Source organism: Sus scrofa, chromosome 6, assembly GCF_054392235.1.
Source record: "Sus scrofa isolate SSC_HxYL_T2T_F1_AM1 chromosome 6, Sscrofa_HxYL_maternal_Yorkshire_Landrace_v2.0, whole genome shotgun sequence".
NCBI lineage: Eukaryota > Metazoa > Chordata > Mammalia > Artiodactyla > Suidae > Sus > Sus scrofa.
In genome coordinates, this window is record NC_139388.1 from 57,914,999 (window position 1) to 57,937,155 (window position 22,157).

The 22,157-nt window shown below is 57.3% G+C and overlaps 2 protein-coding genes across 4 annotated transcripts; both read left to right on the plus strand.

The window, feature by feature from the left end:
• The first annotated feature begins 416 nt into the window (after window positions 1-416).
• Window positions 417-10,048, plus strand: KCNJ14 (potassium inwardly rectifying channel subfamily J member 14). 2 transcript variants are annotated; one of them, XM_084961755.1, is made up of 3 exons: window positions 417-553; window positions 5,623-6,382; window positions 8,080-10,048. In XM_084961755.1, the coding sequence occupies exons 2-3, from the start codon at window positions 5,675-5,677 to the stop codon at window positions 8,674-8,676; spliced, it is 1,305 nt and encodes a 434-aa protein (XP_084817881.1). In that variant the 5' UTR covers window positions 417-553; window positions 5,623-5,674; the 3' UTR covers window positions 8,677-10,048. The 2 variants fall into 2 exon arrangements, 1 of the variants encoding a protein (XP_084817881.1); XR_014806580.1 differs by lacking the exon at window positions 417-553 and having other exon boundaries at window positions 5,534-6,382; window positions 8,080-8,964; window positions 9,329-10,048.
• A 2,563-nt stretch (window positions 10,049-12,611) lies between these two features.
• CYTH2 (cytohesin 2) lies at window positions 12,612-22,141 on the plus strand. 2 transcript variants are annotated; one of them, XM_005664661.4, is made up of 12 exons: window positions 12,612-13,314; window positions 13,621-13,768; window positions 13,867-13,933; window positions 15,457-15,575; window positions 16,756-16,836; window positions 17,571-17,683; window positions 17,791-17,939; window positions 18,423-18,534; window positions 21,299-21,375; window positions 21,465-21,536; window positions 21,636-21,790; window positions 21,881-22,141. In XM_005664661.4, the coding sequence occupies exons 1-12, from the start codon at window positions 13,230-13,232 to the stop codon at window positions 21,966-21,968; spliced, it is 1,266 nt and encodes a 421-aa protein (XP_005664718.3). In that variant the 5' UTR covers window positions 12,612-13,229; the 3' UTR covers window positions 21,969-22,141.
• The last annotated feature ends 16 nt before the right edge of the window (window positions 22,142-22,157 follow it).

A 22,157-nucleotide genomic window follows, 5' to 3' on the forward strand; every position in this document is an offset into this window, starting at 1 on the left:
GACGGCAGCCCCTCAGCACCCACGGAGGCCTCCCCTGTGCCCGAGCAGAGGATCCCCCCGGCAGAGGGCATGGGGGTGGGCCGCCCCAGCAGGTATGTGCCTCCGGTGCGGAGCCCCGGCTCTGAGTCTGGGAGCCACCCTCCACCCCTTGCTCTGGCATCCGCCCCCAAGAGCCCCACCCCATCCTTGCTGTTCCCCCTCAGTGACAGATTCCAAACCCAGAACAGTCTTCCGACCCCCCTCCCCCGCCCGCCCCCAGTTCAGTGCCCCCCAGGTCCAAGCACATCTCCTCTTCCTGCCCCTTTTCACTGCCTCCCTCCCCACCGCACCACCCGCCCTCTCGTCCCATCTCTGCCTCCATCTGCCGACTCCACACTTCCAGTCTTTCCGTTTCCCAAGACGCAATCACGTCTCTGCCCGATGGCACCTCACCTGCCTGCCTCTTTCCTGTCCCCCTCTCTCGGGACCTCTGCACCTCTGGGTTCCTGTGACCCCGATGGGGTCTCAGCCTCCCGTCAATCTCTGCCTCCAGCTGGCTGCCCGCACCCCACTGGTGAGTGGGGGGCCGAGGGGGGACAGCCAGGGTCTCAGGGAGCGTGTGAAAGTGCTGCTCTGGGGTGGGGGCGGGGCTCCTCAGCCCCAGATTAGACAGTGACTTTGACACGAAGTTGATGCACCTTAAGCCCCGTGTCGCCTTTATATGGAAACATTAAGCTGCTCTCCCAGGTCAGGGGGAGGTGGAGGTGGGGAGGGCTTGAGGCTCTGGATCCTCTTCCCTTGGATCCTGCTGCCCCTGGTGAGTGTGCCCTGAGGCCAGGTCCCATCCACTGCCTGCTGGCTGGGCCATGTCGGGGGGCAGACAGGACCCCCTTGGAGGTAAAGGGCCCCCTTCTCTGTGAAACGGACAAGACTACGTCTGCCTCACGGGTCTGAGGGTAGTGTGGGGGGATTTAAGAAGGCGGAGCCCTGGGTCGGAAAGGCCCAGGACCCAAGCCGGCAGCACACTCCTGGCACTTCGTGGGTCTGGCCGGGCCTCTGAGCCTGCTCCCCAACCTGTGAACTGGGGGGATGATCTTGACCTCCCAGCATCCAAGGTGAGCGGTGGGTGGGGTGTGATGGAGCCTGGTGGGCGGGCTGCAGACAGCTCTTGTGCTCAGTAAGGCTCAGAACTCGGGTGCTTGGGAAACAGGAGTGGACCAGCAGGTGGTTCATGGTCAGGTCTGTTCCCCGGGCTTTGGCACCAGGAAGGGGTTGGGAGGCCAGAGTTTGTCACTCCTTGGCTGAGGGACCTGGGACAAGAGACAGACCTCTGCGCCTCAGTTTGGTTTATTGTGAGAGGCAAGTCCCCACATCCAAAGGCTGTGGCCAGAGGTGGTGAGTGGGTGTGAGGAGGCCCTGCGGGTCACCTGCCTCCCCCACTCCACCGTGTCGTTAGGTGACCCCTGAGAGGGGGCTGGTGCAGTGCGGGGACTCCGGGCTTGGAGCGGCCTGCGGATGTAGAGCCTGCGCTGACCTCAGTTCCCCCTTTGCAGGAACAAGCTAATGTCCAGAGTAGCTGAGGGTGAAAAAAGGAGAGTTGGGGCTTATCATGGGCGTGGAACACGGCCAGGCCCAGCCTACTCTGACCTGAGCCTCTGTAGAATGGGCCTAAGAAACGACTACCTGGTGGGGCTGCCTGGGTGGTCCCGGACAGCAGGGGCAGAGAGCCCCAGAGGTGAGGGAGGGGCTGGGTACCCATTGCTGTTGAACTTGGCAGCCACTCATAGCCCTCTCCTTGGCGTGAGTGCCCCCAGCCATGCCAAGAAGCCCATGAGGATCCCCAGAGCCTGGCACAGGGGCTCAGGTGCATAGGCGCGTGGTAGGTATTGATGGAAATGATGGCTGTGCAAGCCATTCAGCCCCCCAGCCCAGCAGGTCCCTGCAGTCCCTCCTCCACGGAGCCACATGTTAACCCTGCAGCTGCTGGAGGCCAGTGAGGCCCGTAGGTCACGCGGGCCCCTTCCTTCCTCCTCCCCTCCCCTCCCCACCCCTCCAACCCTGGTTCAGCTGCTAGGGTTGCCTCCATCTCTCAAATGAGGGAACCAAGGTTCAGGAAGGGACGTGACTTGCCACCAGTCATACAACTAGTAAGTGCCTGAGCTGGGATTCAACCTGGAAAAGGCTGAGTTCCTTCTTCTGAATCCCTCTTCCTTTCAAGGTGGGGTTTTCAAAATCCCCATTCCACAGATGAACAAACTGAGGCTCCAGAAAAGGAAGCCAGTGGTCCCAGGGCACCCAGTGTGTCAGCAACGGAGCCAGGAAGGCCCTTCCTGACCTTGAAGAAGTCCAATTCCCCCATTTTACAGTTGAGGAAACTGAGGTTCAGAGAGGCTTGCCCGTGACCTGAGAGTCAGGGCTGAGCCTGGGTTTTATTGTATATTTTGGTTTCTTGTAAGAGCTTCACTGAAATAGAATTCACATGGAGTTCCCGCTGTGGTGCAGTGGGTTAAGAATTTGACGGGGGGCGGGGGGGAGGGCTCTGGTCACTGTGGAGGAGTGGGTTCCATCCCCAGCCTGGCACAGTGGGAACCAGTGTTGCCGTGGCTTCGGCTAGGAGTCAGTCCCTGGCCTGGGGAACTTCCATGTGCCACCGGTGTAGCCACTTTAAAAAAAAAAAAAAAAAAAAAAAAAAAAAAGAATGTAAAAAACTAGGGGGAAAAAAGAAAAAATAAAATACATCACACTGGTTGTTTAAAAAAAAAGAAATTGAATTCACATGCCATACCATTCACACTGCACTGTAATATTTTTAGTATATGCAGAGATGTGCAACCATCACCACAATCGGTTTTAATTTATTTTTTATTGTTTCAGCCACACCTGTGGCATGTGGCAGTTCCCGGGCCATGGGTCAAACCTGTGCCACAGCTGTAACCAGAGCCAGAGTGGTGATAATGCAAGATCCTTAACTTGCTGAGCCACCAGGGAACTCCCTCAATCAATTTTAGACATTTTCATCACCCCAATAAGAAACTCCATTCCTCTGGCTCTCACTCCCCAATCCCTCCATCTCCCCAGTCCTGGGCACCACTCTTCTACTTCCTCAGGGTATAGATTTACCCATTCTGGCTATTTCATACTCATGGAAATATATAATATACGGTCTTTTGTGTCTTTCACTTACCATGATGTTTTCAAGGTTCATCCATGTTGTAGCATCTATTGCTTAATTTTTTTTTTTTTATTGCTGGGTAGTATTCCATTGTGTGGATATATCACATTTTATTTATTCATCCCTCAATTGACAGATATTTAGGTTGTTCCCGTCTTTTGGCTATAGTTGAATGATGCTTCTATGAACACCTGTGGACACTTGTTTTTCTCTCAAGTACATACCTGGGGTGGAATTGCTGGGATACATGGTAATCCTGTTTACCCATTTAAGGAACTGCCAGACGATTTTCCACACCAGCTACACACTTTTCATTCCACCAGTAGCTTAGGAGGGTGCCACTGTCTCCTCATCCTTGGAGCTTTTCTGTTTTTGTTTTTTCCAATTTTCACAGCCATCCTAAGTGGTCATAAAGTGTAATCTCGTGGATTTTTTTATTTTATTTTATTTTTAGGGCCGCACTCGTGGCATATGGAGGTTCCCAGGCTAGGGGTCGAATTGGCGCTGCAGCTGCCAGGCTACACCACAGCCACAACAACTCCAGATCCGAGCTGCGTCTGCGACCTACACCACAGGTCACGGCAACACCAGATCCTCAACCCACTGAGCGAGGCCAGGGATCGAACCTGCGCCCTTGTGGATACTAGTCGGATTCATTTCCGCTGAGCCACAACGAGAACTCCTCATGGCTGGTGGTTTTGATTTGCATTTCCCAGATGGCATAATGTCGATTCTTTTCATGTGCTTACTATCTGTACAGTTGAGCCTCAAGTAACATGGGGGTTAGGAGTGCTGACCTCTGCACAGCTGGAAACCCATCCTCCTGTCTCCATGGTTCTGAATCCAAGCATTCAACCAACTAGAGACCACAGAGTACTACTGCAGTATTTACTGGGAAACAATCTGCATATAAGTGGACCCATGTCGTTCAACTCTTATCTTTTTTTGGAGAAATGTCTATTTTAGATCCTTTGCCCATTTTATTTGCTTTTTAGGGCTGCACTCGTGGCATATGGAGGTTCCCGGGCTAGGGGTCGAACTGGAGCTACAGCTGCTGGCCTACACCACAGCCACAGCAACTCGGGATCTGAGCCGTCTGTGACCTACACCACAGCTCATGGCAATGCGGGATCCTTAACCCACTGAGTGAGGCTGGGGATTGAACCGGCGTTCTCATGTATAGTAGTCGGGTTCGTTACCGATGAGTCATAACAGGAACTCCCCTGTGCCCATTTTAAAGTTGGGTTGTCTTATTGACTTCTAAGCACTCCTTATATGTTTTAGATACAAATTTCTTGGATACGATATGCAACTGTTTTTCCATTAGTGGGCTGACTTTTCACTTTCATCTTAGAGTCCTTGGAAGCACAAACGTTTTTCTTCTCTTTTTCTTTTTTGGCCGCCCCACAGCATATGGAGTTCCTGGGCCCAGAATCAGATCAGAGCCACAGCTGTGGCGACACCAGATCCTTCAACCTGTTGCGCTGAGCCGGGGATGAAACCTGAGTCCTGGTGCTGCAGAGACTGCCAATCCCATTGCACCACAGTGGGAACTCCAAGTTTTTCACTTTGATGAAATTCAAGTTATGTATGTATTTCCTTTTGTTGCTTGTGCTTTCTGAGCTTTTGAACCACGGGTGACCTCAGAGCCCAGGCTCATCTCTCCACGCTGACTCCATGGTGAGCAGCAATTATCACTTTGTCTTTTGTTCTTTCATTCTTTTATTCATTTTTATTGCAGTGTAGTGGATTTCCAATGTTGCATTAGTTTCAGGTGTACAGCAAAGTGATTCAGTTACATACGTGTGTACATATACATTCTTTTTCAGATCTTGTCCATTACAGGGAATTAAACAGTTGCCTGTGCTATGTTGCAGGTCCTTTTTAAGTCTCCTTCATGTGCAGTAGTGTGTGTCTGTCAATCCCAAACTCCTAATTTATCCTCTCCCCACCCACCCCCCAACTCCCTTTCCCCTTTGGTAACCATAAGTTTGTTCTCTTCTTCTGTGACCATTTCGTCTTTATGAACGTGGACTCTGGAGCTGGATGGCCAGCACTCAAACACCAGCTTATTCAGCCATGACCTTGGGCAAGTTCGACAGATGGCTCTGTACCTCAGTTTTCTCATTTGTAAAATGGGGATAAAAATGTCTGCATTGCAGAAGCTCAAATATGGGAGTTCACAAGTGTTTAAGACAGAGTCTGGCGCTGTATAAATGTCCACTCTAATTACTGCAGCGCTTGCTGTAACACCGACAGTATTGCTGTTACGCCTATAGTTGTGCTGCTATTGTTACTATACAGGTATCTCCTGTTATCCTTCTTGTTGATGCCCTGCAGTTCCGATCTATCCACCTATTTGCCAGATGAGTCCCCTAAAGCCCAGGGAGCATGCCAGGCCAATGAGCCCATCCATTCCTGGCACCCCTGAAGTGGTGGCACACCTGGCACGCCGTTTCTTGTCCCCACAGGTTCGGGGCGCCCGCCCCCCGCTAGGCCAAGTGGAGGGGGTGTCCCCGCCCAATGGGCCTGGCCAGGGCCCTGCGCCGCCTCAGCGGCGCCCGGGAGCCGAGGGACAACCCGGCGCGCGACGAGGAGGAGGCCGGGCCGGAGCTGTGCCGCAACGGGTGGGCGCCGGCGCCGTCGCCGGTAGGGCGGCGTCGCGGGCGCTTCGTCAAGAAGGACGGGCACTGCAACGTGCGCTTCGTGAACCTGGGCGGCCAGGGCGCCCGCTACCTGAGCGACCTGTTCACCACGTGCGTGGACGTGCGCTGGCGCTGGATGTGTCTGCTCTTCTCCTGCTCCTTCCTCGCTTCCTGGCTGCTTTTCGGCCTGGCCTTCTGGCTCATTGCCTCCCTGCACGGCGACCTGGCCGCCCCGCCGCCGCCCGCGCCGTGCTTCTCGCAGGTGGCCAGCTTCCTGGCCGCTTTCCTCTTCGCGCTGGAGACGCAGACGTCAATCGGCTACGGCGTGCGCAGCGTCACCGAGGAGTGCCCGGCCGCCGTGGCCGCTGTGGTGCTGCAGTGCATCGCCGGCTGCGTGCTGGACGCCTTTGTCGTGGGCGCCGTCATGGCCAAGATGGCCAAGCCCAAGAAGCGCAACGAGACGCTGGTCTTCAGCGAGAACGCCGTCGTGGCGCTGCGCGACCGCCGCCTCTGCCTCATGTGGCGCGTCGGCAACCTGCGTCGCAGCCACCTCGTCGAAGCCCACGTGCGGGCGCAGCTGCTGCAGGTGCGAGACCCACCCTCGGAAGCCACGAGGTTGAGGGGAGGGGGTGCCTCCGGGGATGGTGAGAATTGTAGGTCTAGGCGGCAGGTGAGTCGAGCCTGGAGGGAACCTGGACTACAATTCCCAGCAGCCTCTCTGACCCGGACCCTTCCGCCCCCACCTTCTAGGCTGAGGATGGTTCCCCGAGCCATTGTAGAAGTTGTAACCCCGAGAGAGAGGTCTCTGATCGTTTCTTCCTGGGGGGCTAGACTTGAGACAGATTTTGAGACATAAAGAGCTTCTTGGGGCTTGAGGATGGACCTCCTATGGAATTGTGGGAAATTCGGAGCTGGACGGTCCAAGCCTTGAACTACAATTCCCAGAAGCCTCTGGAGGCAGGGAAAGTGCCTATCTGGGGTGTTTTGAGGAGGCATTGTGGTTTGGTGGGTGGTGTAAACCACTGCTCAGGTTTCCATTTCCCAGAAGATATTGCGGTACAGAGCGAGGCCTGTGACTGAGGCCAGGCCCCCATGAGCTTGTGGGTGATATAGGCCTGAGGGTGGCGGGGCTGCTCATACCTGTACAGCCAGGGAAAGCAACTCTCCATGGCCTCTGGACTCGGGGTCCTGCAGCAGTTGTGGGAGACTTCATTCCCCACCTCAGTGGCCCAGACCCTCCCACCTGCCTCCTGGTCACAGAAGTACAGGGCAGGGTTTGTGAAACTCTTGAATGTTAGCTTCTCAGCAGAACACCAAAACAAACAAAAAAACTACAGCTCCTGTTGGCCCCTGGGGCAGTGGCTCCCTCCCGCGTCTGATGAAGGTGACTTAGTGTTTCTAGAATTTTGATCAAACTGCCCAAACAAATTCTGGCGCAGTAGCTGCCCTTGTCCAAGTCAGGACACTTGAGAACCCTGGGCTGAGGCTGGACTTGGGGGAGAGGGAGGACCAAGTGGTGGTGGGAACTACAACTCCCAGGAGCCCCCACTTCTGTCTCCTGCTTAAGAAAGGAGGATTCATGACCAGGAGGGACACTATCTCTCCCAGAAGCCTGTGGGGCACTGACCTGGCCTGGGAGGTGGGTGTGAAACCATTGGGTAAGGTGGGGTGAAATTGCCAATACCTGGCCTGGGGTTAGGCCCCACCCCACACAAATACTCGGCTGCACACGCGAATGGAGTTGGTGGGGTTGGGGGCGCAGGTGGATAGCCCAGGGGCTAGCCTGAGGCAGTGATGGAACATAGGCTGTTGGACCTAGATTGCCGTCCTGGTTTATTTTTCTCCAGCGTGTATTGAAAGGCATTTTTCTATCCCTCCCCTCCTCCTCCACTTGCTTGCTGGCTGGATGTCCTTCTTACTTTCTGGTGTCTCTTTAACCCCGTCTCTGCCTTGCTGATTTCTGTGGCTTATGCCAATGTGACTCCTTCCCTGTCTCTTTCCCTCCCCTGTCTTCCTCTTAACTTGGGCTTCCATCCCCAAACCCTCTCTGCGTCTCTGTCCCTCCTTGCTCTGCGCCTCCATCCTCCCCTTCCCTGCACCCCCATCTCCCTCTCTCTGGGTCTCTGTCCTCCTCTCTTTCTGGGTCGCCACCCCGCCTCTCTGGGTCCGTGTACTCTCCGCACCCCTGCTGATCTCTGCTCTGCTCTTTCTCACTGTCGCTGTCTCTGCCTCCGTTGATGTCTGCGCTCCCTGCTGTCTGTCTTGGGCCACCTTTTGCCGCAGCCTCGAGTGACCCCAGAGGGTGAGTACATACCGCTGGACCACCAGGACGTAGACGTGGGCTTTGATGGTGGCACCGACCGCATCTTCCTCGTGTCTCCCATCACCATCGTGCACGAGATCGACTCTGCCAGTCCCCTGTATGAACTAGGACGGGCTGAGCTGGCCCGGGCTGACTTTGAGCTGGTGGTCATCCTCGAGGGCATGGTCGAGGCCACAGCTATGACCACACAGTGTCGTTCGTCCTACCTCCCTGGTGAGCTGCTTTGGGGCCATCGTTTTGAGCCAGTCCTCTTCCAGCGTGGCTCCCAGTATGAGGTCGACTATCGCCACTTCCATCGCACTTACGAGGTCCCAGGGACACCTGTCTGCAGCGCCAAGGAACTGGACGAACGGGCTGAGCGGGCTTCCCACAGCCCCAAGTCAAGCTTCCCTGGCTCTCTGGCCGCCTTCTGTTATGAGAATGAACTTGCTCTGAGCTGCTGCCAGGAAGAAGAGGAGGAAGAGGAGGCCACGGAGGGGGATGGGGCAGAGGCAGAAGATGGAGCTGCCAGCCCCCGAGTACTCACACCAACCTTGGCGCTGACCTTGCCTCCATGATGCAAGCTGGCATCCCTCTATTTGTACCCCCTTCCCGGTGGTAGCAAGATGGAGAGATTGGGTCCTCTCCTGGGATGGGAACAGGTGTTTTCTGAGACCAGCAGGCCTGCTGGGTAAAGGACTAGGTGGTGATATTCTGCCTTGGCTCGCGGACCCACCATGGACGTACCAGACCTTAATTCCTCCAAATTCCGCGCTCCCTCCCAAGACCCCTTTGACAGCCCCATTCTGGAGTCTCATCAGAGATGAGGGATCCAGAATGCTGGACCACCCAAGAGGCAAGGACTGGTAATTCTAGATTCCTCTAGATGGCCAGTTTGGTTTGTTAAGCAGGATCCTGAAACAGTGCTCTAGGCTGCCTCTGGGGGAGGGCGTCAGCTGATCTCAAGCAGCAACAGAGATCTAGAATTTGTTGGTCTGAATTGACCTAAGATTCAAGGGACTGTTGCTTCTAGATTCAGCCAGCCATGTAGCAAAACATTTTTTTACTAGACGACCTAAGGAGGGAAAGTTATGGAATGCCCCAAGAAGTCAAGACTATCTTGATGGACCAATGACATGGAATGTTCACTGCAAGTCAAGAAAAGACCTGGTTCTTCCAAAACATCCAAGAATTGAGATTCTGTGAATCCAGATTGACCACAGAGGCAAGCACTGGTGATTCTCGGGCAGCTTTGAGCCAAGAGTTGGACTACTCCAGAAACTAGAGTTCTCTTTCTAGAATGCACAAAACAATGGAGTGTCTGTGGGTCTACCAGAACTAAAGTGGCAGACTGGGAGTTGTTGATATTAGCTAACTTTGGACCACTGGCTGTAGAGCATCAAACTGAGGGAATGATCCGTGCTTCTAAATGATCCACAGGTTTTGTGTCTTTTAAAAGTGCCATTCTAGAATATCCAAAGGAACCAAGAGTCTGCGGCTCTGGATTGATCGGAGTCAAGGAAGCATGGACGGTTCTAGACGTCTGAGATTGGCTGGTTCTGGTTTGCCCAGGGCCGTGGTGAATACGGATGAGGATGGATGACTTCTTGGTGGTTCTGTAATGCCAAAAGGAATCGGGGCTCCAGGGATCCAGAGCTGTCCCTGATTAAAACCTGGAAGTTCTAATCCACTTCTAGAACTTGAGCGGTTCTAGCAGGTGGATTCAGGATTTGACAGACCACGTTGCTAGGCTGACCTAGAAGGTGAGGACCCCAGAAAGACACTGTGGGGAACAGGGCTAGTTACTGGCAAGGGAAGGGAGAGGCCTGAGGCTGGTGAATCTACAGTGCTCTGGAATCTTCCACCTAGTGATATGTGTCTATTTCTTAAAGATGTTATACATATGTGTATTATGTATATAAATAATATAAATAAAGATATCTATCTGTTTTTTCCTGTGGTTCCTAAGAAAAATTAGAAAGTGAGCTTGGAGTTCCTAAGATGTTGCAGTGGGTTAAGAATCTGACTGCAGCAGCTGGTATCACTGCAGAGGCGAGGGTTTGATCCCCAGCCCGGCACAGTGGGCTAGAAGATCCAGTGTCGCCGCAGCTGTGGCTTAGGTCTCTGCTGCAGCGTGGAGTCAATCCCTGGCCCAGGAACTTCCACATGCAGGGGGTGTGGCCATACAAATGAAAAAATAAATAAATAAAAAGGGCACAAATTGAGTTTGAGCTAAGTAGAGACCTTTACCAGGATCCAGGAAACTTTGCTCTAAATCCCAGCACTGCTTCAACCGACTGTGACCTTGAGTGAATCGCTCCCCTCTCCTCTGTTGCCCCATCTGTCAAATCGGGATGTGGGAACACATAGTTCTCCAAGGGCTTTTCCACTAGGATGATTCCTTACTTGGCTGAGGGTGGGGTGGGGTTGAGGGGACTGGAGATTCCCGAGCTCTCCTGGGGCTAGAAGGCCTGGCCTTCCAAGGGCACGTGGGATGGGAGATGCTCTCTGAAGCTGGATCTGAACTTGGATGTCCGGCTGATGCGAAGGCAAGGGGGAGTGTGAGTTGCGGCTAATGGCCAGAAGCACTTCCTCTCTGCTGCAGCTGGGGGTGGGGGTGTAGGGGGAGGTACTTCTTTTTTTTTCTTTTCTTTTTAGGGCCACACGGGTGACATATGGAAGTTCCCAGGCTAAGGGTCGAATCACAGCTGCAGCTGCCAGCCTGTGCCACAGCCACAGGAACACTGGATGCAGAATGTCAGGGGAATGTATGTGTTTGGGGGAGACTGTCCCCTAGATTCAATCACTGGGAGCCCTAACAATGTGTCTCGGAGTGTGCTTCTGGGGTGTGAGTCCTTGGATCTGGCCCCTGTCCATGCCGCTATCTACCTAAGTGCCCAGGAGGCTGGGAGCCAGCTGCAAAAGGAGCCGGTGCCAGGGAGGACACGTTCCCACCCCTGTGTCCCAGAATTGAGGGCAGGCACTGTCATTGCCCATCAGCCTGTCCCAGTGCTGCATCAACCCCAGTCCCCCCTTCCGGCTTTCCCACCTCCCTTTATCCTTCTGAATCCCCACCTAATAACCGGATGGGATTAATTAGCTGGCTGCTCCCCCATCTCGGGATGGTTGGGGTAGGTATTGTGGGGCAACGGAAACAGAGGCATGAAGAGGGTGTTAAGTTGGGGGTAAAGGGACAGAAAAAGGGTTCTGCTTGGAAGGAGAGAGGGTGGGATTGGGCCTGGCGCAACCCGGGTTTCCACTCGCTGGGGAGGGCAGGCTTGAGCCACTCATAAAGGTCATTGAGGGGATTAGGAAGGTCCGTGTCTAATCTGTCAGCTTAACCAGGTCCTGGCTGGGAATCTGTCCCCACCTGCCTGGTTCAGGGACGTTGAATGAGGACCAGGCCCAGACAGCACCTCAGACCCAATTAGGGATCTGTCCATGACAGGGCCTGGGGAGCGAGGGAAGAGGCGGTTTTTGCCCAGTTTCTCCATCTGAACCAGGTCCCTGCACCCGTTTTGCCTGCAAGGAAAGGGAATGAGAGGTGGGGGAGGGGAAATGTCCTCAGATGCAGGGCTCGGAGAGGAGGGAGGAGTTTAAGAAGAACAAGACTTTGAGAGGAGGGGAAAGTGAGCTGAGCCGGGTTGGAGAGGACAGTAAGGGGGAGGAATGAAAGGTGGGAGGATGCCGAGGAAAGGGGAGTTGTCCTGGGGCGGGGGTGGTGTAGGGTGGTAAAATAAGGGGAGGAATTCGGGGGAGAGAGGGAGGAAATTGAGAGGCAGCCGGCTCTGGGAAGGCAGAGCCTACGTTTTCACTGTATCTGGCCTTCTCCTATTGTCCCATTCTCCAAGACAGGGACCAAAAAGCTAGCATTTGGAAGAAAGAATGTCTTTTGTTTCACCACTCTTTGACTATGAAGAGGCTGAGGTTGATGGGGAGGCCATGGGAAGGGGTAAGAGATCGGAGGGGCCAGTGCCCAGAGGAAGGAGGCCCAAAGAAAGGTGAGCCAAAGCCGCTCTCGGTTGCATGGCAACCACTGCGGTCAAAAGCCAGCTATGCCTGCTAGGAGATGTGACTCACAGAAACAACCAATGGTTGTGCCCCGCCCCCTGGCAACAAGCCTAATAAGGTACCGCCCCCTAGCAACGTATTGGTGGAGGCGGGGCTCAGTTGAATGGTATCCTAAATGCCCGCAGCCCTTGCGCAGGCGTATTCCTCTCTCTCTTCTCACGCAACTCCTTTCCGAGGCTTCTCATTGGCTTGCAAGCCAGCCAAGTGCTTTCTTTAGTTTCGGAGGCGGGACCCGGTCCCCTGCCAGCATTCCGATTGGCCTCGCAGACCATCTACCTCCTGCCGGACACGGCTATATCTACTCCTTGTGCGTCTATTGGCCGTGGAGGGCGATCCTTTGATATCGGAGGCGGGGCAGGCGAGAAGTCCCGCCGTAGATTGGGCGGTGTCAAAACGAGGGGCGGTCCCTACTGGCGGGGCGGTTGGGAGACGAAGGGAGAGTCTTTTCAGCGCTGAGGACTGGCGCTGAGGAGGCGGCGGTGGCTCCCGGGGCGTTTGAGCGGGCTCACCCGAGCCCGCGGGCCAACGCGGATCCAGGCCCGACCGGCGGGACCGCCCCGGACTCCCCGCGGGCCTTCCTAGCCGCCATGGAGGACGGTGTCTACGGTGAGTCGGGGAGGGGCGGGGCCGGCTGCAAGTGGATGGAGAGTTTCGCCCCGAAGGTTCCGCCGCGAACGTTCTCCCCGTAGCGCGCCTTGCTGAGCCTTTCGGCCCCGTCGTCGCCTTGCTTTTGTGGGGCCTGGGACGCGCTTCCGGCGGGGCTGGAGACTGGGGCGTTCCAGGCCATTGTTTGGGCCGAGCCTGTTTCCGGTGGCGGCGGGAGGGGGTGGGATGGAGCGGTGGAGGCGAGGCCCGGGGCGGAACCATTCCCTCTGGAGGGGCCGGGCGAGCCCAGTGCCTGCTGGGAGCGGGAAGGGGGGCTTCTGGGGGCGGTGGGGTGGGGAGAAATCTTGGGGCCTACCGAGAGCCCGCTAAGGCGGGGGCGGGGGCTTCCGATGCCCCGCCCCCTTCCTTAACTCTTGCCAGCTGTCATCAGCTTCCCCTGCCATAGTTACTTTCCATGGACCCAGGAGTCCGGACACCCAGACCCTCAGCTCCCTCGCCGAGAATGGAGGCAGAAAACCAAGGCCTCAGCCCCCTGTCAAGTAATGGACCGTAGCTCAAGCTTCCAGCCCTTTTTTGCTCCCCGCAGACCTGAGTTGAGGCTCCCAGTCCCCTTCCTCCACCCCCGGACTAAAGAGTTTGGATTCCCAGCCCTTCCATCTCTGGATTGAGGAATCTAGGCCCCCAACCCCTTCTTCCAGCAGACGGAGGAGGCTGGACCCTCATCCTCCCCGAACCTAGACGTCCTGCCCATCCCCCACCCCCACCCCTGTCCTCCCGCAGATGGCAGACATCCGGGTTTGGGGTCCCCAGAACTGACCCCCCCCACCCCCGACCCTCTTCCCCAGAGCCCCCGGACCTGACTCCCGAGGAGCGGATGGAGCTGGAGAACATCCGGCGGCGGAAGCAGGAGCTGCTGGTGGAGATCCAGCGCCTGCGGGAGGAGCTCAGCGAAGCCATGAGCGAAGTCGAGGGGCTGGAGGCCAATGAGGGCAGGTGAGGGCTGGGGCCGGGATCCTGGGGGTCAGGGGGCTTGGCTTGGGCCGGAGATGCACAGGCATTGACCCTCCATCCTGCACTCTCTGCCCCTGCAGCAAGACCTTGCAGCGGAACCGGAAGATGGCAATGGGCAGGAAGAAGTTCAACATGGACCCCAAAAAGGTGCTTGGGACCACAGGGCTGGGATCAGCCAGGAAGACAGACAGGGATTCTGGCATCTCCAGGTAGCAGAGGTGTGGTGGTGGACAGACTCGGGCCTGATCCCTGGATTCAGATATTGGCTGTCCCTCTGTCCCCTGACCTTTGCTTGTGCCTGATCCTCTGCGTGGGAGGTCCTCTTCCCCTTTTTGCTCATATTTCTGGACCCACTTCTTTTTTTTTTTTTTTGTTGTTGTTGTTGTTATTGTTGCTATCTCTTGGTTCTTGGGCCGCTCCCGCGGCATATGGAGGTTCCCAGGCTAGGGGTTGAATCGGAGCTGTAGCCACCGGCCTACGCCAGAGCCACAGCAACGCGGGATCCGAGCCGCGTCTGCAACCTACACCACAGCTCACAGCAACGCCGGATCCTTAACCCACTGAGCAAGGGCAGGGACCGAACCCTCAACCTCATGGTTCCTAGTTGGATTCGTTAACCACTGCGCCACGACGGGAACTCCCTGGACCCACTTCTGATGTAATCTGGAGTCCCCAGGAGGAACTCAGTTGAGTCTGGTAGGGAACGTGGACAGGGACATGAGCAAAGGAGGGTTGACAGGTGCCATAACAGAGAGAGAGGTACCAGGGCCATGGATGTTCAGAGCAGGAAGCCTGGTGGCATCAAAGAGGGCTTCCCTGAGGAGGGGGTATTCAGGTCAGGTTTGAAGGATGAATTAGTGTTCCCCGAATGGAAGAAAAATGTTTGTTCATTCATTCTTTCATTTTACGCCCATTTTCTGAGGCCTGCCTGGGGCCCGTCCCTCTGCTAGGCAAGGCCGGGGACCCAGAGAAGACTTTGACCCTGTCTTGCCCTCCAGGAGCCCCTAGACCTGGATACACAATCCAGAGTGAGGTGTAGCCACAGTGGGGATCCTCGTGGCATCAGGAGAGCCAGAAAAAGCCCTAGTCTGGCCTGAGGCCTGGCCCTCACAGCACTTGACTACTAATGGTTTTCCACTTTATTCCTTTTTTCTTTTTTTTTTTTTTTCCTTTCCATTTTTGGCTGCCCTGGGACATGTGGCCAGGGATCAGATCCAGGCCGCTCTTGTAACCAGTGCTGCAGCTGCAGCAGTGCCGGATCGTTTAACCCACAGTGCCAGGCTGGGGAATCAAACCTGTGTCCTGGTGCTGCAGAAATGCTGCTAATCCTGTTGTGCCACAGCAGGAACTCCCACTTTATTCTGCTTGCCTGAAGTAGTTGTAGTTTGTTCAGTCAACCAGCAAACATTTTTGGAGCTCCTGTTTCTTGCCAGACCCTGCTGGGCTGGGGGGAGTTGGGGAAGGGCGGGGCTGGCATTAACCAGGCAAAGGCTATGACGTGGGAGGGATGATGCTAAGTACGGACCTGGGCAAAGCTTGGAAATGAAACTCGGCCCTGCTCTGTTGGGCATGGGGGGTGGGTTCGGAGGCTGAGGGTTCTGAGACTTTGGTGGGAAGTGGCCTGCCCAGCACGCCGGCCCTGAGACCCAGCCCCCACCCCCGCCCACCAGGGGATCCAGTTCCTGGTGGAGAATGAACTTCTACAGAACACCCCCGAGGAGATCGCCCGCTTCCTGTACAAGGGCGAAGGCCTGAACAAGACGGCCATCGGGGACTACCTGGGGGAGAGGTGAGCCCCCACCCCACCCCTACCGCTCGCACCCAGCTCCTGCCCTCGGACTGCCAGCGCCTCCCGAGGAGAGGCCCAGCCGGCTGGACTGGCAAAAGGAACTGACACGGGTCTGGGGGAGCCAGAGACCTTCTGGGGAGCCTGGGGACCATCTGCGAGCATCTAGGGGGCTTGGGGACCTTTGTGGACATCTGGGCCGCGTGGGGGACCATCCATTTATGTCGGGAGACAGTTGAGAACACCTGCAAGTGTTGCGGGAGCGTGCGAAGCACGTGTAGACCGCAGGCGTGCACGGGAACCATGTGGACAGCTGGGAAGCGTGGGGGCTGCCGGTGGATATCTGGGGAACATGGGGGCCCCGTGGACGTCCGTGAGCGTGAGGGCCATGTGGCCCTCCAGGGTGTGTGTGGGGCACCTAGAAGTGTAGAGTATGTGAGACGTCGGCAGGAGTGGATGGCTGTCTGGGGTTCCCAGGGGTTTACGGATACCTGGGCACGTGGGGACCATCATGGATGTTGGGATACGGCACCTGTCTGGACACCCAGGGTGTCTGGGGACCTTCTGTGAGGCTCTGGGGGGTGGAGACCGCCTGAACAGCTGCGGTGCCCAGGACCATCCGTCGGTGTCTGGGATCACAGGGATTGTGCAGACCTCTAGGGGGTGTGGAACCTTCTGGATATCTGCGGTGAAGAGACTGGGGACCTCGGGGGTGCCTGGGGACGGTCTGGACACCTAGGGGATGCGGGGGTCATCTCTGCCTGCCCCGGGATTGTCCATGATCTGAGGGCGTGTGTGGAGACGGTTGGATGTCTGGTATCACGGGGGTCATTTGGTGAGCCTCTCGGGTGCACAGGGACTGGCCGTGGATGTCTGCAGGCTGGGGCACTGGCTCTGGGCATCTGTGGAGGCTGGCGGAGCATGTGTTTGCTGCGTTTCTCCCAGCTGTGCAGAATTCCAGCCACAGCAGGGTTCTTGCGGCAGGCGGTCCCCCCAGGAGCGTTCGGAGTATCCCTGCCCAGGTGCCAGGCCTGTGGGGGGGCCCGGCCGGAACTTTCACTGCCTGCAGGGGCAGCCGCTGTGCGGAAGAGGGGGCACAGCCTCCCGGTGCTTTGCCTCTTGTCCACTCCCACCCACCCCTGGAGACTCCCTCCTGTGCGTGACTTTGTCCCTGTCTTCCCAGGGAAGAGTTGAACCTGGCAGTGCTCCATGCCTTTGTGGATCTGCACGAGTTCACCGACCTCAATCTGGTGCAGGCCCTCAGGTGAGGAGGGCAGGGTTGGAAGGGCAGGAAGGTCCCTGTTGGCTTGCTCTACAAGCAATGACCCCTACTCAAAACAAAAATGGCCACGAAAAGTAGGGAATGGATTGCCTCACGTGACTCCAGAGTCCACGGTAGGGCCTCCTTCAGGCATAGCTGTATCCAGGTGTTCAGAAGATGATGAAGGGGAGTTCCCGTCGTGGCGCAGTGGTTAACGAATCCAACTAGGAACCATGAGGTTGCGGGTTCGGTCCCTGCCCTTGCTCAATGGGTTAACAATCCAGCGTTGCCGTGAGCTGTGGTGTAGGTTGCAGACGCAGCTCGGATCCCGCGTTGCTGTGGCTCTGACGTAGGCCGGTGGCTACAGCTCCGATTCGACCCCTAGCCTGGGAACCTCCATATGCCGCGGGAGCGGCCCGAAGAAATAACAAAAAAACCAAAAAAAAAAAAAAAAAAAAAGATGATGAAGGGCAACTTGTCATCCTCTCTCTCGCTTGTTTTTGCCACAGAGTGGGCATTGCTTTCTGCCGACCCTCCTCCACATGGTAGCAGAAGCCCCTGTCAGCCATCAGACCTGTTGAACAACCTTGGTAGAAAGAAAGAGGCTGTCACTATGTAAATCCCCCCAAAGTTTCATGGCCAATACTCAGCGGTCAGGTCTACCCCACGTATGGAGCCCTCCTTGGCCAGTTCCTGTCCCAGGGACTGCATCCATACCCAGCTCCTCTCTGACGCAGGCAATTTCTCTGGAGCTTCCGCCTCCCTGGAGAGGCCCAGAAGATCGACCGCATGATGGAAGCCTTTGCCCAGCGCTACTGCCTGTGCAACCCCGGGGTTTTCCAGTCCACAGGTGGGGGCCCCGGCACCCGGGTCCTGGGGAGGAGGGAGCTGGGGGCTTGACCCCTTGGGTCCCGGGGGCCCACAGGCCCGCGTCACCTCCTCCCGCCTCTGGTGCAGACACGTGCTACGTGCTGTCCTTCGCTGTGATCATGCTGAACACCAGCCTCCACAACCCCAACGTCCGGGACAAGCCGGGCCTGGAGCGCTTCGTGGCCATGAACCGGGGCATCAACGAGGGCGGGGACCTGCCCGAGGAGCTGCTCAGGGTCAGGTCGCCCTCCCGTCCCCCAGCCCCCCAGCCCTGTCCCTCTTCCTGCCCGGCCTCCTGCCAGGAACACCATCGCCCGCGGATGGTGTGTGTGTGTGTGTGCTCACGCCCGCTTGGTCGCCGCTTCTCTTTCCTTCCGTCTGGCTGCCCGTCTTCGTCTCTCTGTTTCCTGTTTCTGTCGCTCATGGGCCTGCTGGCTCTTTTTGGTGGCCCGGTCTGTCCCTGTGTCGCCGTCCTTGTCTCTCAGCACTCAGCAGCTCCTGCTGTGTCTGTCTCAGCATCTCTCTCTCCTCCTCGGAGCTCCCTCCAGTCTTCCGTCTTCTGCTTCCCTTTCATCCCCGGGCTCCTCTCCTGCTCCCTTTGGGGCTCTCCCACCCCAGGTCTCAGTGGTGCCCGGGCTGTTGGAGCCCCCACCCCCTGCCAGGTAGCCCCGGGCTGGTCCCCGGAGCCTGGAGTCACTGACTGCTCCTTGGCCTCTCAGAACCTCTACGACAGCATCCGAAATGAGCCGTTCAAGATTCCCGAGGACGACGGCAACGACCTGACTCACACCTTCTTCAACCCGGACCGGGAGGGCTGGCTCCTCAAGCTGGGTACGTCCCCTCCTGACTCTGCCTCTGCAGGGCGGGAGGCTGCTGGGCCCCGGGCTCTGGACTCAGCTTTCGCACCTGCCCACTGTGTGACCTTAGGCCAGTGATTTGACCTCTCTGAACCTCCAGTCTCCACACCCAAAAAGACGATCAGGCCTGCCGGGCACACGTTCAGGGCCCACTAACCCCTTCTGGCTGCCCGCCTATCCTTCAGGAAGCCCTCCCCTAGGCCAGGCCCTGTTCCAGCCCTGAGGGCACAGTCGAGATGCCAGCAGCATGGTCCCCCTCTGGAGGAGGGTTCGCTCACGATGCTCTCAGGGAGCAGAAAACAACCCAAGGGGCCAAGGCACCCAGGCGCCTCTTGGCTCACTTGGCGGGGAATCAGGTTCCAGGCTAGACCCACTGGGAGACCATCGAGTCTGCCCTCACCGTCTGCTGCCTCCTCATCAGCCCAGCAGCAAGGTGGCTGCTCCAGAGGTAGTGTACCTGCCCAGAACACGGCCCAGGAGTTGTCACCTTAGCTCAGCAGAAACAAATCTGACTGGTATCCATGAGGTTGCGTGTTTGATCCCTGACCTTGCTCAGTGGGTTAAGGATCCAGTGTTGCCATGAGCTGTGTGTGTAGGTCACAGACGAGGCTCAGATCTGGTGTTGCCGTGGCTGTGGTGTAGGCTGGCAGCTACACCTCCGATTAGACCCCTAGCTTGGGAACCTCCATATGCTGCAGGTTCGGCCTTAAGGAAAAAAAAAAAAAAAAAAAAAGGCAGAACATTACCCACAGGAGGCAGAAAAGAGCCTGCAGAGGGAGGAAACCTGGGCAGCCTGCCCCCTGGACCTCTCAGCTGGCTGGATTGGTTCCTGGTGGGAAGGGGACTGCCCTGGCTGGCTCAGATGAACCCAGAACACCAGAATGGGGCAGATGGGGCGGGGGTCCATCCACCTTTAGAGAACGGGGCATCAGCAAGTTCAAGGTCACTTAGCAGAGGTCCTGTAGGTGCAGTTGTCTGAGGATTGGAGTGACTCTTAACCCTCGGCTGCCTGGAGATTCCCCCTGGGAGCTCTGAAAACCGCAGTAACCAGGTCACAGACCCGTGAAGTCAGGCTTCTGTGCAGGACAGGCCATCCGTCATGTCCAAAGCTCCCCAGGGGTTCCAGTGCTGGCCAAGGTTGAGAGCTGCTGGCTCGGAGCTGTGTCTGGTAATAGTTGGTCCCGCTGGGTTTTTAATAGGGAAGCGGAGAACAGCTGTTTCAGGGAGGCAGAGACTCTGGTGAGGAATTACCATCCAGTGCAGGCAGTGGAGACTGTGAGCCTGGACAGTGAGGGGGTGGAGCGGGGGGGGGGGAGCAGAGGAAGCTTCCAGCCCCAAGCAGGGGATCAAAGCAGGGCTTTGCTCCCTTCAGGTCTCACCACCCACCCCTTTCAGCACCCTCTTCCCCCCAGCTGTGCTCTCAGATTGAGGAATCCCTTCTCTGGCAACGGGGGCATAAAGAATGCCAGTCACTCTTCCCAGGCCCCATGCTGGCTGATGATCTATCTGCATCAGCTCCAGAGAGGCTCACGGGTCCGAGGGGTCTGGGGCCAGTTTCGATTCTTCAAGGAAGGCCAAGTGGCGCCCCTGGTGGCGAGGGGGTGGAAAGAAAAGCAGGAGGGGCTGGTTCCCCTCCAGACCGCTCCTGTCAGCAGGAATCCTTCCCATTTCTTAGATGAGGAAATCGCAGCTCGGCCACTGTCCAGCGGCCCGCAGGGCAGAGGTGGCCTTAGATCCAGATCTCTGGCCAGGTCATCACAAGGTCATTAAAAAAAAAAAAAGCACCTCTTAAAACACTGAAATAGGAAAGGGACTCGGTGGTGGTGGTCATACCCACAAAGACGGTTAGTCAAAGTCGTTATTGCTGCTGTTTAATCCTTTGGGGACCACACGGAGCCCAGAAGCAGGTCACTTTGAAGCAGGAAGGTATGGCCTGGAGTGTGTCTCCACATTGGAGTCCAGAGAGGGCAAGTAGCTGTCCTAAGGTCACACAGCTGGTTTGTACTCCCCTGAATGTGAGTCCCCCACACCCACCCTGACCCAAGGACTGGGGAGTTTTGTCTTCAGCTTTGTGGGGATGACCTCCGGGTCGAGACCTCTTCACCTTGGCAGTGGAGGACCCCCCCCTTGGCCTCGGATGCATCCTGGGGATTAAGCCGATTGGCCTCAGTGCGGCTCCGGATCCTTGGCCTTCCTGGGAGGGAGGGGGTCCGGCAGGGGTCCCCCCTCATGTGGATGTAACTGGTTTTCTTCCCTCTCTCTCCCTCCCTCCCTGCCTCCCTCCCTGCCTGTCTCTCTGCTGTTCCTGTCTCTCTCTGGGCCACCCCCTGCGCACCCCTTCCCTCGCCCACCCTGCGGCTCGCGGGGCACCCCCTTCCTCCGCCTTCCCTTCTCGCCTGGTCCTGCCTGCTTTCTCGCTGTCTGCCCCAGGAGGTAGGTACAAGGCCTGTCCCCGGCAGGACACAAGGGGAGGGGGCTGCCCATGTGAGGGGGGCTGGAGGCTCGGACTCCCGGGCCCCGGGTGGACGGACAGCCTTAGAGAGTGTAGAGGCCCACGCTGGGAGTGGGCCGGTTCCCCGGGGTCCCCCAACACGACACGCCTGTCCCTGCTTGTCTGTCTTCCCACGCTCTGTCCTAGGCCACCTTCCCGCTCGGCTCTGTCTCTCCCGCCCTCCCCGCCCTCCCAGAGGCCCCGTCCCCCCGTTGAGCCCAGGCCCCCTCCCCCCCTTCCCTTCCAGGGGGCCGGGTGAAGACGTGGAAGCGCCGCTGGTTTATCCTCACTGACAACTGCCTCTACTACTTTGAATACACTACGGTGAGGGCGGGGCCGGGGGCGGGGCCGGGGCGGGGCTTCCGGGGAGGCTCGGGAGGGAGGTCTGAGTCTGCTCACCCTCGTTGGGTCAGGACAAAGAGCCCCGAGGCATCATCCCGCTGGAGAATCTGAGCATCCGCGAAGTGGACGACCCCCGGAAACCAGTAAGACCCTCCCTGTCCCCGTCCCGCCGCCGCGGGGGAGCACCTCAGGCCCCAGGGCCGGCTCTTCCCCGCTGCCCTGCCTCTCCCGTGTCTCCCCAGAACTGCTTCGAGCTGTACATCCCCAACAACAAGGGGCAGCTAATCAAAGCCTGCAAGACGGAGGCAGATGGCCGGGTGGTCGAGGGCAACCACATGGTGTACCGGATCTCTGCCCCCACGCAGGAGGAGAAGGACGAGTGGATCAAGTCCATCCAGTGAGCCTGGGCCCCCAGAGACCTTGGGAGGGTTGGGGGGCTGCGCCCCGACGCCTCAGCCCTCACCCTGGGATCCCGCCCCTTCCCCAGGGCCGCCGTGAGCGTGGACCCCTTCTATGAGATGTTGGCAGCAAGGAAGAAGCGGATTTCTGTCAAGAAGAAGCAGGAGCAGCCCTGACCCCCTGCCCCCAACTCCATTATTTATTACGGAGCTGCCCCGCCCGGGTGGCCGGACCCCTGGGCCCCGGGGCTGCGGATCCTGGTTCCCCGTTTGGAAGATCCATCATCTCTAGCTCCTCTCTCGTTATTTGTAATTAACACGCCATTGGTAATATTAATTATTTAACCACTCGTGGCCTGCGGACCA